The sequence below is a fragment of the Prosopis cineraria genome, unplaced genomic scaffold, assembly GCF_029017545.1.
Source record: "Prosopis cineraria cultivar Desert tree isolate PC_DT_omini unplaced genomic scaffold, ASM2901754v1 PC1, whole genome shotgun sequence".
In the NCBI taxonomy this organism is placed as follows: domain Eukaryota; kingdom Viridiplantae; phylum Streptophyta; class Magnoliopsida; order Fabales; family Fabaceae; genus Prosopis; species Prosopis cineraria.
Genome location: NW_026555332.1, coordinates 36503171 through 36522192, shown reverse-complemented (window position 1 = coordinate 36522192; position 19022 = coordinate 36503171). Strand labels below are relative to the sequence as shown.

General features: G+C 30.1%; 2 protein-coding genes across 6 annotated transcripts; one reads left to right on the top strand and one right to left on the bottom strand.

Annotated features, from left to right (window-relative positions):
* The first annotated feature begins 415 nt into the window (after positions 1 to 415).
* Positions 416 to 4018, top strand: LOC129319842 (protein REVEILLE 7-like). Of its 5 annotated transcripts, none has more exons than XM_054964925.1 (7): positions 416 to 606; positions 786 to 864; positions 1631 to 1768; positions 1870 to 1981; positions 2073 to 2134; positions 2363 to 2788; positions 2890 to 4018. In XM_054964925.1, the coding sequence occupies exons 2-7, from the start codon at positions 853 to 855 to the stop codon at positions 3433 to 3435; spliced, it is 1296 nt and encodes a 431-aa protein (XP_054820900.1). In that variant the 5' UTR covers positions 416 to 606; positions 786 to 852; the 3' UTR covers positions 3436 to 4018. The 5 variants fall into 5 exon arrangements, with proteins under 5 accessions (XP_054820900.1, XP_054820914.1, XP_054820907.1 ...); XM_054964939.1 differs by having other exon boundaries at positions 771 to 864; XM_054964932.1 differs by having other exon boundaries at positions 756 to 864.
* Positions 4019 to 4941: 923 nt separating this feature from the next.
* On the bottom strand, positions 4942 to 7420 carry LOC129319867 (organelle RRM domain-containing protein 6, chloroplastic-like). The gene is made up of 4 exons (XM_054964966.1): positions 7111 to 7420; positions 6015 to 6083; positions 5719 to 5825; positions 4942 to 5189 (listed from the first exon to the last, which is right to left on the bottom strand). The coding sequence occupies exons 1-4, from the start codon at positions 7358 to 7360 to the stop codon at positions 5106 to 5108; spliced, it is 510 nt and encodes a 169-aa protein (XP_054820941.1). The 5' UTR covers positions 7361 to 7420; the 3' UTR covers positions 4942 to 5105.
* Between the last annotated feature and the right edge of the window lie 11602 nt (positions 7421 to 19022).

Sequence of the window (19022 nt, the reverse complement as noted above, 5' to 3'; positions counted from 1 at the left end):
AAGAATGAATGAATACTGTGGCATGATTGAAGCAAGCATGCTCAAAATCACGCGCATAATGGCGCGTGAGATAAATATATAAACAAATACAAGAATAGGTCAAACAAAAATATCTAATTTTTTTGAGTAAAATCTTGAGAATTATCTGCCCGGCTCTCATATGTTCCACAAACAACGCAGCCTTATTTTTCGCTAATTTTACGAAAGTCGAAAAGAGACATTAACACCAGACAGAACAAGCATGCGCCACGTGTCGCGAGCCCCGGTGCATTCTCAGCCACAAGAGTCTCACGCCTTCTGGAATCCTCCAGGGGAATTTTGAAAAAAAATTCGAAAATATTTACGACATCTGACGTGGCGCCCTCTCCTTTCTAATTTTTATTTTCTCAATTTATTTTATTTATATCTCCATCCTCCCCTTGGCTTTTCCTCCTCCCCCCCCGTCTCTCTGCTCCTGCCTTCCTCCATTTTCCGTTAGATTCATTGCTCTTAAAATCTCTCCCTCTCTCTTCTGATTCTGCTTAGTTTATCTTGGAAACGGGAATTTATTTTCCCGGAAAAGTCATATCGTGGTCGTGGAATCTGTTTTCTCAGGCAAAATCTGAGGTAGCTATTATTCTTAATTTACTCCCTCTCTTTCCGACTGTAGACTTTTTCAGTTTCGGCCATTGAGAATTTAGTTGATCTGATTTCGCAATCATACTTGAAGCTGTTTTCATTTCACAAAGCTGTTTATACACTTCCAACGAAAACAGATAAATTGTTGTTAGCAATGCTTGACTTAGGCTACGGGGGTCGCTCTCTATAAAGATTGGGCTCTTTCTCCGGCAGGACTGACTCTGGTTGGCTTCAATGGAGATGCAGGTATAGAAGCAAACAGTTCAAAGGGGCTCAGTGTTTTGTTTTGTTTTGTTTTTTGGGGTTTTGTTTTGGTTCCTTTTGGCATTTCCTGGGTAGTTGTATGCTTAGAAATATGGAGCTAAGACAAGTTCAAATGTTCGTCGCATTGAAGCAAACTGATTCACTAGTTTACCTGAAACTACGTTAGCTGCCATGCAATGGATAGACTTCTTTGCTTTCTTCTGATTGTTGAGACTCGAGAGAACAATTCAGTCGTCTGAAATTTTAATATTTTGTACCGTTGTAAGCTGTTACTGTTAAGTGGGAAGAGTAAGCATTTCAAACCATATCACATCTGTAATATTGAAAGGGCTTCTTCTTTTTTACTCCTGCTCCAAATGAAATTCGTAGGCAAGGTTTTGATAACCTAAGATACAAGGAAGGAAGATACAATATAAGTCTTTTCCTGCATAAATTGACGATCCAATATCAGAGTAATACTTGACTGGGTGTTGTCTTAAATATAAGTGGAGACTTGGCTTGGTATTGAGTATAAATGTACTGGTTGCCATGTCTATTCTTGAAGCGATGGCAATCGATCTCTCATATGCTGCTGTAACAAGCTCCGATCCAGTAACTTTATTGTATCTTAAAAGAAGAAATAAATGCCCCTTAGGAGCTGAGTTGAAATCTAGGAAGCATCTTTAATGGGGAACTTATTTCCAAACCCTCTCTTTAATTCACTTTGTTTGGAGACATCTTTTAACTCATTTTATTATTTGGTGCGTAGAATCAAAAAGAGAGCACAAAGTCAAACAACTGTGGCATGGCCAGTAGCTGCCTTCCAGACGGCAGCACAAAATCTGAAACTGTTATCTGTAAGAAGGATGTGACTATAACTACTACAGGAGACAATTTTACTCCCAAGGTCGTTTTACCTTTCCTATTGGAACATGATTTCCCCCTTACAGAAACAATATGGCTAAAGAATTCATGTTCATTTTGTTCAAATCCTACTTTTTATAACAGGCAAGGAAACCATATACCATTACCAAGCAAAGGGAAAAGTGGACCGAGGAAGAGCATCAGAAGTTCCTTGAAGCTTTGAAACTGTATGGCCGTGGTTGGCGTCAAATTGAAGGTAAGCTCATTCTGCTGCTTTAGTGATCTCATCTAAATCATGAGTTGTACGCATTGTCAAGTAAGATGAAGTTGTTTGTATCTTCATGCAGAACATGTAGGTACCAAAACTGCAGTTCAAATTCGAAGCCATGCACAGAAGTTCTTCTCTAAGGTTGATTTTTTATAATTTCATAGATGTCCTTGAGGGGGATATGTATATTAATATAAAATAATGATAGTAATAAGTAAAATAAAACAATTGGTTTTGATTGATCTTTAGGTCTATTTGTTGTGGAGAAGCCAAGATTTTGATTAATATACAACTTAATGGCAGTAGAAAAGTTACTGTCGTACTGATGCTTTATTCTCCTAATATTTCTCAAGCATCTTATTCTCTAAGTTGTTTCAGGTTGTGCGGGAATCTGATGGTAGCACTGAAAGTTCTGTAAAGCCAATTGACATACCTCCTCCTCGGCCAAAAAGGAAACCATTGCATCCATATCCACGCAAATCTGCTGACTCGTTCAAAGGACATTCAAATGAGTCAGAAAGATCTCCATCGCCAAACATGTCAGCTGCAGTGAAAGACACCCAATCTCCAACTTCAGTGTTATCTGCATTTGGTTCAGAAGCATTCGGATCAGCATTCTCTGAACAGACGAATAGATGTCCTTCCCCTAATTCTTGCACTACTGACATCCACTCGATCCACTTATCTCCAGTCGGAAAGGAAAATGATTGTATTACGTCCATTTCGTCTGAGGAACAGACGGGATATTTAGCTTCTGTCCCTTCAATTGCTGATTTGAAGAAAGATCTCTCCCTGGTATGATAAGCTTTATGTTATCCTATTCTACATAGCTTATGTCATGGAATGAAAGTTTACGAAATTCTATTCACTGACTTGAAATTCCACTGTCATTTCAGAAGGTTGAGTTGACTTCAGAGAAAAACGAGAATTCTACTGAAGATGATACCAAAATGCCACAGGTCACAAGCATTAAACTTTTTGGAAGAACTGTCTCCTTGACAAATAATCAGACGTCAGTGAATATAGATGAGGACAGAATTCAGTCAGTTATATGTAAGGAAAACACTTGCTCTGTTGAGTCAGGATTTGATGATTCTTTACCAAGCTGGAACTTACACCAAAGTCTTCCAGACTTCGACCTTGGGCTGCGAAACAAAATTTTTAATCTTGCACCTCATCATACCTCCCTCAAAGAGAGAGTGATTGAGAAGGAAAGTCATTGTATAGATTATAACACTGAATCAGTTAGTGAAATGGAAAATGGAGACAAGTTGGATGCTTTTGATTCTCAATGTCAATCATCCCACCATCAGGGAAGAACCTCCTCCAAATCTCCACGAGGGTTCATGCCATATAAAAGATGTTTAGCTGAGAGAGATGTGAATGCGTTTGTTGATGGATTGGAAAAGAGGAAGGCGCAACGAACTCGAGTGTGCTCATAGCATTGCTTTTCATTTCTCAGATTAAGAACGAATACTGACTCTTGTGGATACACTGGGTAGGGAGGTCACTTCGTAGATAGCCATTGTGGTGTTAGAAAAATACGTTGTTGCGAGGCTTATTTAAGTTGTCGGTCCAGGGAGCTGACATGCACCTGATTACCAATTCCTTTACCCCAAATCGCCAATCACATTACTCGAGCATTTTTCAACCTTCAAGAAAGCACGGTTAAGTCCAATAATTGAGAGGGAAAGTCTTAATGTTTTTCATTCCCTTGTGATGGTAGTTTGACCTATAGGAGCCCAGGATCCTGGTCTACAAGAAAGCGGTTGATCTATTGGTATATTTAGTTTTGGCATGATCATGTCATTGTAGCAGGATGATTGGATCTGAAATGAAGTGCTAAAAACGAAATGGGGACGAGGAACATCAACCTAGTTCGCAAATATCAGCTATTTGTTCTTTTGACTCATCCATTTCGAAGGACCATGTGTTTGAGAATCTACCGAGCAGTTTGTATATCAGGATTTTCTTCTGTATCCTCATTTTTTGACCGCATATATAACATTGCCCCTTCGTTCATTATTCTCGTGTTTGAACCCTCTCTCTTCTGAGGTGTTTTGTCCATCCTTTTCCAACATCAATGAGTTTCAAATTATAAATGTTCCAAAATTCAATAGAATAATTGTTACCATCCCTAACAACTTATATGATAACTGCTGCAAGAAAGCCACAGCATTAATCAACCTTCTCACTGTATTTGATAAATTCATTCTCTCTCCTGACTTGAAACCAGAATAATAAGGCTTAAAAGAATTCAGCAAAATAAAAAAATCTGTATGTGTATGCTCATGAGAAATAGTGGCTACAACTCTGTATTAGAGACTCTTTCATCATGCAGGGCTCGATATGATATAGGAGAGCTTAAAGTAACTTCATTGTTAACATATTAAACAGGATGGGAGAGTTATTTATACCGGCGAGATTGAACTACTTGAAGCAGAACCAAAAGGACATTGTCCTCAAATAAAGTGTTCCTAGATTGGAGAGAGAGAAGTTAAATTTATCAAAAAGAAAATAAATAACGCTTGTTGGTTCACTAAGAGCTTGAAATTTTTCAGAAAGTTGGAGGCTCAACTTCCTTAGTGAAGAGAAGTAGCTTAAGCAAGTTATACTTCTTCCCTGGCACTACAAGATTTTTCCAAACTTACTCTTAACCTAATCTATTAATTCCTTTTGGCCCAGAAAAAAAAAATCCTAATTCCTTTATAAAATTACCAAAAAAAAAGGCATTTACTATTTAAAGTTTAAAAGATCATATCTTTAATTAGAAAATAACTTGACCTTCCTAATAAATGGAAAGTTAGACCAACTCCCTGATATTTTCCTAGAAAGCACAATAAATAGAAACAGGCAATACCTAAATCACCAGGCAAGCATCAGGTCTAAGAACATAAATGTTAGCTGCGCTGGTAGCTGAAAGCAGTTAATATTTTTCAGTACCAAAGTTTCATCAAGCAGGCATCTCTCATATATTACCGTCAAGTAAAAGGTAGGACCGTAGGAGGAATTAGCCCAGGGTTAATTATGTGTCTCTGCTCTGCAGCATATAACACAATAAGACGTAAACATGAATTCATTGAATTGTGCATATTTCTCTTGATGCTAATTCCTATCTAGGTTTTTGGTTAAGCCTTTGGCGCAACTCTGATCTTGGTTTTGCGACTTCCACAAATATGACCCTACCATCCAAGAACTGCAACATCAACCCTTTGTTGTCAGTATCTTACATAGCTTCAATGTAATTTAATTTTCATTAAATGGAATGATTATTAATAAATCAAAGAAAGAGGGAAAAAATCCTTTTTAATATCAAGGCGAATCTGGTTAGTGAATAAGATCCTTAATATCTAAAATTGATCTTTTAACAATGGATAGTAGAGAAATCAGTACAACGGCCTAAAAATTCATCCAGAACTCCAAGTTTATTGAAGAAACGTATCCTTAAGACATAGCAAAACCCATTCACCTTTAGGAATAACTGTGCAATACTTTTCACTTGATAGCGAAGAAAAATTATTTTATGATTAGTTTATAATGTAAACATAATCATTGTTGTATTTTTTTTTTTTGGCACAAAATCATTATTGTATTTTGACTAGCTTAAAAGTTCCATCAGTGTTAGGCCCGAAAAAAAGTACAAGTTCAACATCGTAGACTAGCAACATATGTAACTGATGTTCCACATACAAACATGCCAGGATAAGAAAAAGGAAATAGCATACCTTCCCATGCATTCCATCAATAGCCTTCTGAGAATCCTCTTCAGTTGCATAACGAAGAAAGGCAAATCCTCTTGGTCTATTTGCTATTTTATCCATCACGAGGTTGACTGCTCATATAGTTGAGTGAACGCTTTAATAAGAGAAATGATTTACACAAACTGATTTGTAAAATAATTTCTTTTGCCAAAGGAGGAATTAAGGACTAGCAAATGAATGAGATGACAAATTATGAACACTTAGGTATGATCATATTACATATCAGACAAAGAGGAACATGACAAAATAAAAGTTCTTACCTTCCACAAGTTCACCAAATTTCTTAAAGGCATTTCGCAAGCTCTCTTCAGTTGTGCGAAAAGATAGCCCTGCAAGGAACAGGAAATTCTAGTATGAGGTGAAACATGAATAGAATACCTGCAAAATTTTATAAATTCATGCAATAAAATGTAAAATAAAATTCTAACTATGTTGCAAGCATTTCCACCTAAAGTTATGGGAATGCATGCAATCTGTTGCCAAGATGCCCAATGTCCCAATGGAGAAGAGATTAACCAAGACATATGAACCGACACCAAGTTCATTACAAATGAAAAGCTCATGACATTGTCAGTAAAAGGACCCAACGTACACCCTTTTTCTCTCATGAAATTGTTTTGCTAAGTGAAATGAGGTTCTTGATTATGAAAGTTAAGATTTATAAAGAGCAAAAAGAATGAGTGGAAAGAAAAGTAGGATTTACAATACATTTCAGAGGTTAAGGCACAAAAGGGATATACATTTTGATAAGGGGGTCATATAAGTTGACGCCAAAGTTTGTTTCTTGGCTCTGGGAAGATTTGTGAGCTCAGTTGCTTTTCCTCTCTTGGCTCCCACCAAGAAAATAACACAGGCATTGCTACCACTCTGAGCCTAAGAATTTAACCTCTTTTTGAGTTCCGTATGTTAAAAATAATTGAACCGTATGACTGCGACAGTTCAAAGCCCAGGTAACAGGTAACTTTTTGGCATCTCATATCTCTTAATGCAGTCCTTATTTTGCACCTAATAAGGCTTAAACTGATCAAACTTTCTGGATTTGAACCTAAAAGGCAAAACCTTTTCAATTCTGCAGATAAAGACCATGACGCCTACCCTTGCCTCTGGTTTAAGCTACCAAAGAAAATTCCGTAGGCTTCCACTGTTACAAGCTACTATCACTTGCAACAATTCCAAGAACAAGAATCCCAGGCAGTGAAGCCATACATAACAATCAATTTCTAGATTTTCCAGTAACCTATTTGAGTCAATAAAGTATTGTTAATAATCATCATATATACCACCCAAAGGAGGGAGCGACGCAGAAAATTAAAACAGGAGGAAGTTGAAATTATAAGAAGAGGAGAAGAAGCTAACCACTGACGTAGAGCTTAGTTGAAAGATAAGAAGTGGGTTTGGTATCGGAAGATGAAATTGGAGATTGAGAAGCAGGAGGATGAGGCAGACACGCCAACACGAAGGAGAAGCCATTTCTGAGTGATGATGAGGAAGGGAAATTTCTCTTGCTTCGAATGTTAACCACACAAATTGTGTTTCTCAGAATCTTGTTGCTGAAAGAAACGGGCAACGAAGTTACTAGAGTAGTCGCTGCAACAGTGGCTGCCATTTCTTCTCTGAGAACTGAGCTTTAGGAACCCAACCGGCGAAGCCTTCCCAAAGTTCGGATTTCGAGGATGGTCTGTTTTAAACTTCGGGGAATGACACTTTGAGACCATTATATGAATTTAATTTCATTTTAGGACCAAACAATTTCAAAATTCCAATAGTAGCCCTTGAATCCTTACTATTCATATATAATTGCATAATTATTAACTAATTAATCTTTCTCCCAGAATGTTCCAAGTGAAATTTTAGAAGATTAGTTGCAAAATTGTGAAAGGTGAGTGTCAAGTTTTTGCAACAATTCTTTCCAATCTTTTATGTTAAAAGTAGGAACATCAATTGCAACTTTGTATGTATCAATGTCAAATTTTCCTTTTAAAAACTCAATGTGAGATTTTACAACCATGTGTATCAAATAAAGATTTTTCCCCCAATTTTTATGCTAAAAGTGGAAACGCTAGGTACAAATTTTTCAAAAGGACAATAGTAATCAAAGACTACAGAAAAAAATTTATATCAATTAAGAATCACTTATTATTAAAACTTTAATGGATAATTTTATAATAATTTATTTTAAATTAATAGTAATTTATTTGAGTTCGTTTTTCATTTGAGTTTTTGATAATAATAAATTCTTAATTGATATAAATTTTTTTAATTGTTATTCTCCCTTTTTCAAATATCTGTGTCGACCTTGGAAAACTCAATATGAAATTGGGGTAGTGCTTGCTTCCACAATTTACTACTACGTATATAATAATTTGTAATTAATGTTCCAGAATTTAACATAGAACATTTTAAGAGTAAGGTTAATTACATAATTTTAAATAGTAATTCTTAAAGAGGAAAGGTTTTTTAGGAAAGTTTTTTATCCCAATCTAAAATTAAGTCCTTGTGTTGGTTCCCAAGAATTTTAGGTTGGTTTTGATGAATAATATTCTATGAAATCCTGATACTTTAAATTATCTCAAGTATCATATTGATAGTGTATATCAATACTTTTTTAATATGTATTAGTAGAGATTCAAAATATTTTTTAATTTTAAAAAAATTATTTTTGATATGTATCTGATAATTTTATATTACTAGTTTATACTTTAAAACCAATAATTCAAAATTATTTTTAAGAAATTAAATTTTATTAAAAATTGTGATATTATTTTTTTTATTCCTAATATATTTTTGTGATTTGCTTTCAGGGTTAAAGGTTAAATTTTTCATTAAAAATAAGTTTTAGATATAATAAAAAGATAGACATTATACTTTCTTAATTATATAAGGTAGGAATATAATCTTTTGGCATATATACTCTAAGTAGAAACTATTAACAGAGACTAAATAGTAGACAATTAGATATAATAGAATAAAAATATAATTAATGAATAAAGAACAATAGAAATTTACTAATTTGAATACTTTTTAAATTGAAATTAGATTTTTAATTTTTTATAAATATATATGTGTGTGTACGCGCGCGCACTATGTATCATATCTTATATTTTTTTTTAAAATAAAGGTATTGACGTATGGAATATACATCTGTGCATCATAGAACATCAATTACACACCTAAACTTGTTGCTTAATGCCGATACTTGTTAGCGCATGAGCCATAAAGTTTTCACAACTTTTCTGTAAATATAAAGATAATATAACTGTTAGTGTTAAATAATTTCACTTCAAAGTGTTTTCGGGTAAATTTACTTTTTGTTCTTGAGGTTAACTAGATTGGTGTCCTTAAAAAAAAAAAAACAAAAAAGAAACAGCTTTTGACTTCACATAAAATGTTGTAGTTAATGATGTGACCTTTTTTTATTGAATGATTACTGTATTTAAATTTGTCATGGGGCTTTTGTTTTTTTTTTTTAGATTTTACAATTACTATATTTGAAGTTGAATTAGCTGTTTGAGTTATCAAATGACAACGGGAATTACATTTAACAAAAAGGGTTAATTTATTGTAAAGTGACAAAATTTAAATTCTTGTTAAAAAAGGTGATTATATTTTGTGCCTTCTCATGTGTCAAAACCTAATTTTTAACACTTTTCCTATGCAATTAAAAGTTATATAGTTAAAGCAAAATGAAAATTAAAGCCCATAAATTAAAATTCATAAATTAGTCATTGAGCTACTGCTCCATTTGGTAAGTTTAGAATTTTTGCTAAATTTTAAAAATTAATAACTAAATCTATAAAATTTGTATGAGAATGATCTAAAATTTTCTTGAAAGAAATTGAAGTACTTTATATGGTGAAAATAAAGTTTAAACCCTTTTTTATTTCAAATATTATAGATTACTTGTTTTTTCAAATCTACTCTGTTTCTTTGACAAAATCTGTGCCATAACTTAAAAAATTCATAATTCAAGTTGTACATGTCCAAATAATTTGATTTAGTTGAAAATCTTCAGGTGTCTAGTTTGGTCATAAAAATTCTCATGAGTATAAGTTATACAATAAAACAATAACCTTTCTTTGAAAATAGCCTAAACTAGATAGTTACAATCATGCATATTAAAATCATGATTTCAAGGCTAATTTAGGATTTGAAATTGGCCATCATATAACACCACATATCACTTATACATACTAAGGTCTCATCATAAATTTACATAACTTATGGACTAATTTATACATTTCTTGTTCTATAAAAGTAATGCCATAAGAAAATCATCTCCTACTTTACTTACCTTTGCTTCTTGATTTGGCTCTTTTTTTGGAGGCTTATAACCTAACATGGTTAATCATTAAGGATGAGATTCAAGAGAACCTCAATAGTAAACAATATCATTTAACCTCAAAAGATTCATGATTCATATAATCAAGGAAACAAATCATACATATCATCATGCAAGCATAAATACCAGGCATGTAATGAAGGGTAAGTTTATTACCTTTTGGCTTTACTATTCTTCTTTGTTTTTCATGCTTCCATTTGATCCCCCATGACCAAGCCTCCAATTCCTTTTTCATGACACTCATTGACCCTAAATATTTGTCATAGAATATTTATAACAATTGTTAGAGCCAACAATCATATTGTCAATAAATGACAACTTACTCTTTATTTAATTAGATCATATTTTCATTATTTTAATTTTTCATTTTATTTTTCCTTTGACATAAAATTCTTATACCGTTATTTTCCCACTCAATTTTTCATGAAGAATTCATTTTTGAACTCAAGTTTAACAAATTCAACCTCTTTCCTCTTGAACCATCCTTGATAGTAGGCACTTGAGACCCTATATTGTGCTTGCTTTCAAGCTTTTTCATGCTTCATATTTTTCATGGCTTGAGACTAGGTTTCAAATCATATTTCATGAACTTAAATTTGATTAAATTCATTGCTTTACCGTGAAGAAATTGGACAGCACCCCCCCTTAAATTTAAGCTTTCAATTTTTTACTAAACTTGCTAAACACTTATTCTATCATGCCTAAACCCCTTTCAACATCATTTTCATGACCTTAATATCATCAAAATCCTAAGTCTCCTCATTACAAAATAGGGCAAGAGCACAACTTCATAAAAACTTAATAAATCCCAATATACTTAGCTCAAAATAAAGTTTGTGCTTACATCTTTCCTTCGCTATAACTTTTTCTTGGATTCTCCAACTTCCACAAGCCTTGACTACACCAAATTCCTCCTCTCAAGAATTTAAAACCATAGGACTGTTGTTCTTGAAGAGTAGAACAACTTTCATGGAGGTACTTTGAGGTAGAAATGTGGTTTTAATGGTAATTTTGCTTGATTTTCCTTTTCTCTCTCTAAACCTCTCATGCATTCACCATGGAAGAAGCTTAGAAATTCTCTCTCTTCTCTCTCCTTTGTCTGATCGAAAATGAGGAAGATAAAATGGTTATTATGGTGTTTGATTGGAAATGTTAATGGAATTGTAATATTTTCTCAAATCCACCAATCACAATTTTCACTTACCACTTTCCATTCCTTAATTCCAAAATATTGTTAACTAATGTGTGGTTATGTAAAATTTGAATTTCCTTCCCCCAATCTGATCCAAAAGTGAGACACCCTCTTCACAATTGGGCTCAAATTGGATTTTAATAAATTAAACTCTAGATATAGAAAATTAATATATTATCTTGATCCAATACAATTTAAATTGTAAAGTGATTCTTTTGAGCAATTCCTAACCAATAAAATTGGTATAATTCATCCAAATATTTCCTCTTTTCATATACTAATTTTCTTAAACTTTTCCTAAATATTGGGTAATTTTATGTAATTACACTTTAAGACCCAAACTTTTAAAAGTTACCTTTTGACCTTGGTTTATCTTGACATTTTCAGGTCAATATTCAATCTTATTCATTTTTAACTTTATGTAGTTTTTCATAATCTTATCATATTATGTACATATAATTAGCCTTGAACATTGATAATTACTATTTGACTTTGGATAAGTTATTACTCTTACTTATTTTTTTTTTCTCTTAGCCTTAATAGTAGTTAAGATATTTAAGAAAAAGTTAAAAATACTTTCTTTGTAATAATTAACTAAATTTTAAAAGGTTTTTATATTTTAAACTCATCCTAAGCCATCGTCTTCTTGGAGAACTGTCATATATTTTGTGACTCAATAACTTTCTACTAAGTTTGCTATGACCATGAGATCTAATTGTGATCTCAAGATCTAACTATGATCTCATTGAGTCCTTTTTGAATCTAGTATGATTCTTAGGATCTAACTGCGATCTTTCTATATAAGACTTAGACATAAAGATAAAATTATCAAATAACTATATCTATGTTTAATCCGACAGTTTTAATGATTATTTTTCAAGAATAATCTTAGATACCTCTGTTATCCTTTTAGGCCTCATTTATTCCTTCTTCTTTTTCTATCCTAGCCACTTCTGGAATTTAATTTGCTCTTTTGTCAATTTTGGACACTTCTTTGAGGTCTCTAAAATATTACACTTTTGCCCAAAAAACTTTAAAATTATAACTTAGTCCCTAAGAATTATTCTATCCTTTCATAGCACTTTAGGGACTCTTCATTACTTGAGCTTAGTAGCTTCTTAAATTCTTGCATATTCTTGAATTGGTAGGCCCTAAAATTCAGGATGTTACACCATGCCTTGAACATGAATTGATATTAACCTTTTTGTCCTTTCTTCTATTGGTTTTCATAGACAAAAACAAGCTAAAATAATATTTAATAAAAAAGTTAATTAATTAAATCATGGGAGTATCATCTCCAATTTCCATTTCTAACTCTAATGAATTAAGAATATTTAGTGCCCATTTGATTAAAAGTCAGTTTAGTAAAATTTAATTATTATAATAAAATTTGTATTTGACTATATTTTTTTAAAATTAATTTATTAAACTAAAAGTTGTTTGGATGCTATGCAGCGAAAAGTATTTTTAAATATATAATTATTAATAAAGACATAAATTTTATAACATGAAACTTTTAATATATATATATATATAAAGTTGATTAGTTGAAAAAATATATGAATAATGTTAAATTTACAATAATATAAAATGATATAGGCCGAATAATAAAAGTAAAAAAATATAAATAATGTAAAATTTGAAATGCTGAGAAAGTATAAACAGTTCTGTATATTTAAAAATAAAATTTAAGATGATATAAAAATGATTCTGTTAAACATTGTGGATAGCATGATATATAAATTGATTATATGAAGTGCTTATAGAAATTTGGTTAACAATGGAACCCATTTATTTTTAAATTTTGGGAGGTACTGGATGGCCCTATATATTTTGATTTTAAATTGCAAAAAAAAAGTGAATTTAAATTACAAACATAAAGAGAGGCTCATGGATACACAAAAAGAAATACGAAGCTAATGAGACTAGAGAAATGAAATGGGTTAGTTTAATATTTTTAACTCTCAACAATTTAGCATATGTTTGATTTTCAATTTACATTCCCAAAATCCATTTACAAGAAAAAAAATAATTTATTGGATTTAATAAAAGTACATTCTAGATATAGACATTGCAAAATTATTTGTTTTGAAGGCAAAAGAACAAGAAAACCAAATTGACCCTCAAAATCAGTTGTTGAATGCTGATGTTGCGGATTTAGACATAGAAAAAAATGTTTCACCACTGAAACCATTACACCAACCCTCTAAATGATGAATGTTTGTAGATAAAGGTTTCTAGCCACTTGAACTTGAAGTGTACGCCTTTAAGAAATTTATTAATTATATTTAATACAATAAATATTTAAGATAACAACTAATATGCACATATTTAGGATAACTAATCATGAGACTGTAATTTTTTTCCAACATGACAAGGTAAATATAGGAATTTTTAATTTCAAATAAAACACATATTATAAAGAAAAATAAAAAAGATTAGTTTGATTGACAAATAAAGTTGTTGAAACAACTTTCAGTCAAATATTCATCATGATAAATTCAATGTTCTATTTATTTCCCTATCTCTCTTGGCACACCTATACATAAAAGAAGTTGTATTTTACAACTAAAACAAGGGACATTTTAAAGTATAGACAAGTGTCACTTTAATTATAAACAAATAAGTAAATTATCTTTTAAATTTTAAATCTAGTAGCACTGTAAATCCTAAACTTATTTATTATGTAAATTATTTCCTCGACTTTTGAAAATAGTACAATTTGACCTCTGTCATCAATAAAAGTTAAACTTTAATTATTAATTAACCATAAAATGACAGAAATAAAACAAACAAAAAATTGGTCCTTTTCTATAATTTTTTGAGTCTTTGTTTGTAATTTGTTATCCTTTTGTGTAATTATTGAGGTCCTTTTTTATCATTTTTAGTGAATTAATGGTTGATATTAATTTTTGTTAATGACAATGACCAAATTATATCATTTTTAAAAGTTAAAAAAAATATGTACAATAAACAAGTTCAGAATTTATGGTGCTATTGGACCTAATGTTGGGGTTAATTACCCTTTAATCATTTCCCACTCATGTTAACATTAAAAAGAATGGAATTTTGTTGAATGACAATTGTAATGGTAATTAACTCTCAAAAATATAAAATAACTAGACTTTTCACATCTTTAAGTAGAGTTTTCCTATCATGTTTAAATATCTTTTTGTTGAACAAACTAACATGTTTAAATATCTGTTTTATATTTTGTGTCAACAATTTTGGGGGAGAATCATTTTTTAATACATAAAACAAAAACTTCTTTTTGCCATTGAAATATCAAATTATTTATCAAAAATTACAAAAAATTACGTTTTACTCGGCCCATGAAACTAAGCATAGGTGGCATCCACTTAGATAAATTTTAGGTAATATTTGATTCATAGATTTGAATTTGATTTTAAAAATTGAAATTTTGTATTTAAAATTTGTTGATTGAGTAGTTTAAAAAATTTTAAATGAAAAAGATGTATGAATTGAGATTCGAAACGAAAATAATAAATTTATCTTTATTTTTCAATCAATAAAAGATGAGAAAAAATATAAAAGTAGTAGAGGTATCAATAGTCAAAATAGAAAAACAAAAAATTTGTTTGAAGTGACTAAAATTTTAAATGATTAAGGTATATAGTGAATTTAAAATTATAAATAAAAAATAAATTTGAATTTAAATTAAATATAATTCATAAATTTTTGTGTGTTGAAATAAAAGATTTGGATGAAATTCAAATTCAAATCCAAATTTTTATTAATTGAAACACACCATTAGATAATGGTAAATAAAAGATGGCACTTAGGCCCAAATCAATTAGCTTATCTATTACACACTTCTCTAACGCTGACATGATACATAAAGTTATGGGCATGATTATCTCGGATCCTCTCAATTAAACTTTCAATCAAGAGATATTAACCATCAAATTATGATCTTATATTGCTGAGGTTAAGGGGGAGTTTCGTATTAAAAAAATTAAACAAACGTATTTATCATTAAGAGATCCAAATCCATAATGTAAGGTATGACGTTAGAAGTCTAGAAGAATCCAAGCATCTACTAATGCCACCTTGTCACTTTGAGCCTTTTAAATGACAAATGGTCATTCTATACGGGTCTATAGATAGTTTAAAAAAAAAAATCCAATCATTTTTAAGATCAAAGGTAATATACAACATTTTTTTTATGAAGTAATTTAAAATGAAGTGACAATAATATTATATTGAGTAAAATATGCTAACTTCTCATATATAATTTATCTCAATCATAAAAGCATCTCTTAGATTTTTTGAACTAGTAAAGTACCCGTGCGATACATGGGTTTTATACTACAGTTTTTATAAATAGGTTCGAAAGAATAATTTGTAAAAGAAATTTTATCTATATATCATTGTATATACAGTGGAGCTATATAATTATAATCATTAATATATACATAATAAAGTAAAGCAAAATGGTAAAAACTAAATGTATATTGTGTAAATGGATAAGATGGAAGGTAAATTAACAAAATTTTATAATTATTTAAATCAAATTATCGAAGACATCCTTATAAGCGACATTAAAAGTTATATCTCTATAGTGACTATCTTCATCAGGAACTAATATTTTTAGACTCTCCATGCTTTGAACATGGGAAACAATAACATATAATTGGTCATTAGTGAAAAACATATGAATTATGTACAAACCAATATGACACGGGATCAAATTCTAGCTCTTATTAATGGGCAATGCAAAGGCTAACATAATGAGAAACTATTCCCTTCTCGTAATAAATGATAACCCTAAATCAGATAAACACATAGCAATACCTGGTATTCATACTTTCATTCTCATTGTTGATCCAGACATTTATTGGGTTTCAATAACATGATTTTTAGCTCGTGTAACTATAAGACGTGTACTATTGCACAACTCAGAAACTTATCAATATTTCGATTTGCATTAAAATTAGGGCACCTATTTTAAGCCTTATTTCATAATTTAGGAGGCCTGACATTATAATTCAATTTAAAAAATGTGTAGAGTGCAGGTCATGAAATAAATTTATATTTCTAGCATGTTTAATAACACTATCAAAGCTCATGTGTATAACTTTCTCTCAGGAAGAAAGGATAATATGTACTTGTTTACTTCTTCAATCACAACCTACATAAGAGCCAGTATAGCCCTATCTCTAGAATTTTAATATCAATAAATCCTCTATTAGCTCTAGCAGTAATTTGATTACCAATTGAGATAATCCAATCAGCAAAATTCTAGAGAGCACTAATAGATATTCTATTATTTGTTTCTAGAAATCTCATGTCTATTGTTAGTGTCAAATGTTGACAATTGTCCCAAAACAAAAGTTAATAGTTACAAAAATAATGTCTTCTCTTAACCCACCTAAAATAACATAAAGGCTTGAAGTCTCCACCAAACATAGCAACTTTTCCTTCAAAAAGAAAATCACCAGCTAATAGGCTACTTAACTTTAAAATATCTTTTAGGCATTTGTCAAGAGTTTCAAAACAAAACTTGTGCACTATTGGAGCCTCATCTCATATGATCAATGATACATGAACTAATAATTTAGCCAAATTGCTCCTATGTTTCATGCTATATATAGTGTTTTCAATCCTAGAAAGAGGAATACAAAATTTGAGTAAGTTGTATGTCCTTTGGGTAGGCTATCCCGCTTGATGCTATATTGAGAACTATTTTACCTCTAGATTTTAATGAAGCAGAAAGTGTCCTCCAAACATATGTCTTCCCAACACCACCATATCCATACATGAAAAAAAAACATCTCCTTCATCAAATTCAACGATATCATCATAAATTTTCTTTCTTCTCAAAAGTTAGGTTTTAAAGCAATTTTATCAATTCATCATATAATGCAAGCTTATAATAATTTAGTTCGTTTCTTATTAATTTGTTTCCACTTGCATCCAAACTTAATATATCAAGTAAAAATATAAGCTCATAATCTTTGAGACTTTGCCCATTAGATTGTAGTATTTTCTCAATTTCAATTAGAGCTGATAATATTAGTTAAGCTCATTGGTCAAACCTTGCTAAAAAGTGATAGGTTGGGTTGTATAATTTAGAGCTCGATTAGATATTGGCTAGTTTTGGCTTGCACCATTTAACTAGACTCACCAACCTGTGAGCTAACTTGCTTATAATTTTTTATTGTTTAATTATTCATTCCTTCTTCTTCCAATCTTTATCATTTTGTTCCAACACCTAATTAAATTAATTTTCCTTATTTAATTACTATAGTATATAGCTAAAATGAAGTGGTAGCCAATACCATTTATTTTAATTAGAGTAAAATCTCCATTTTGCTAAAATTACACAAACTTGCCTTTTGATTTTAAAACCTACATTGTAGTCCAATTTTTAGACCTGTTAAGAATATTCAATTACATATTTTAAAATACCTTAATTTTTCAATTTTAATTATATTAAAAAACCTAAAAGTACTAATTTACCCTTATAATGTATTTCTATATTCTCTCCCCTCCTCAAGTTAAGGAACTTTAAATAATTAAATGTGAAAATTTTAAAACAAGTGATTTAGAAATTTTGTGATCAAACTAATAAAATTTAAAGAAAAATAAGCATAAATTATACTAACTAATTTATTCTCATTATGCATTACTTCCCTATTTCATTAAGCTTTTTGTATATCCATGGTTAAACTATTATTTGAGACAACTTGTGTGTTTATATTTAAAAAAATAATTGAATAAATAAGTTTTCAAAACTAAAAAGTTTAAAATATGATTAAAATGTTTAAAAAATATACGCATTAAACTTTTTTTAGATATATTAAATGATTGCTAGATAATATCTACATTTAAATAGACTATTTTAATCTAATATATGACTTAATAATTAATTAATAATTGGGTGAATGAACATGAAAATTTTAAAATAGAAAGGAGGTTTTTGTTTTAAAACTATTAATTCTTGAAAAGGTTTCATATGTTTAAAAAATAAAAAAGATGTATATTTAATTAAAGTAAATTAAAAGAGAAGTCAGTGTATTCTACTTTTTAAATTATTTTAATTATTATAATATATAAGATTGACAATATTTTCTAATCATTATATATTGAAATTTTAATTTATCTAGCTTAAAATTTAAAATTTGAAGTTAAAGACTTTTTTTATTAAGAACTTAAAGTCTTTTTATTATTAACTACATTATATTGGCAATCCAAAATAGTTAAATATATTGACTAATATTATTAACTTATCCTATTCAAATGAGAGTATTGTCAAAATTTTAAATACTCCTCAAACTTTATGATTAGTTTGGGAGAGTTATTTTATCAAAGAGATATTTTAGAGATAATTTTTTGTATATTCAGTTGGTTGATACGTTTTGCACTTTTAATTTATTTTGATATCATATTTGAATTTCAAATATCAATATTTATTAATTAAATAAAATGATTAGTTAATTAAAAATATCATTAAACTAATTAATACTATTTTTAACAAGAAAATACAAATAACATTATTTAATTGGAAAATATGAGTATTTTTAGATTTCAAACTTTATACTAGAAACAATCAATATCTTAACCTTATGAGAATATTGAATTTTATGAAAATTCATCAAATTTCAATATTTCTCAATAATTTGAGTTTTAAAGATTTAAATATAGATGAAGATGGATAAAAAAATATATTTTTAGAAGATATACTGTAACCATCATCCTTTTGTTTTGTATACA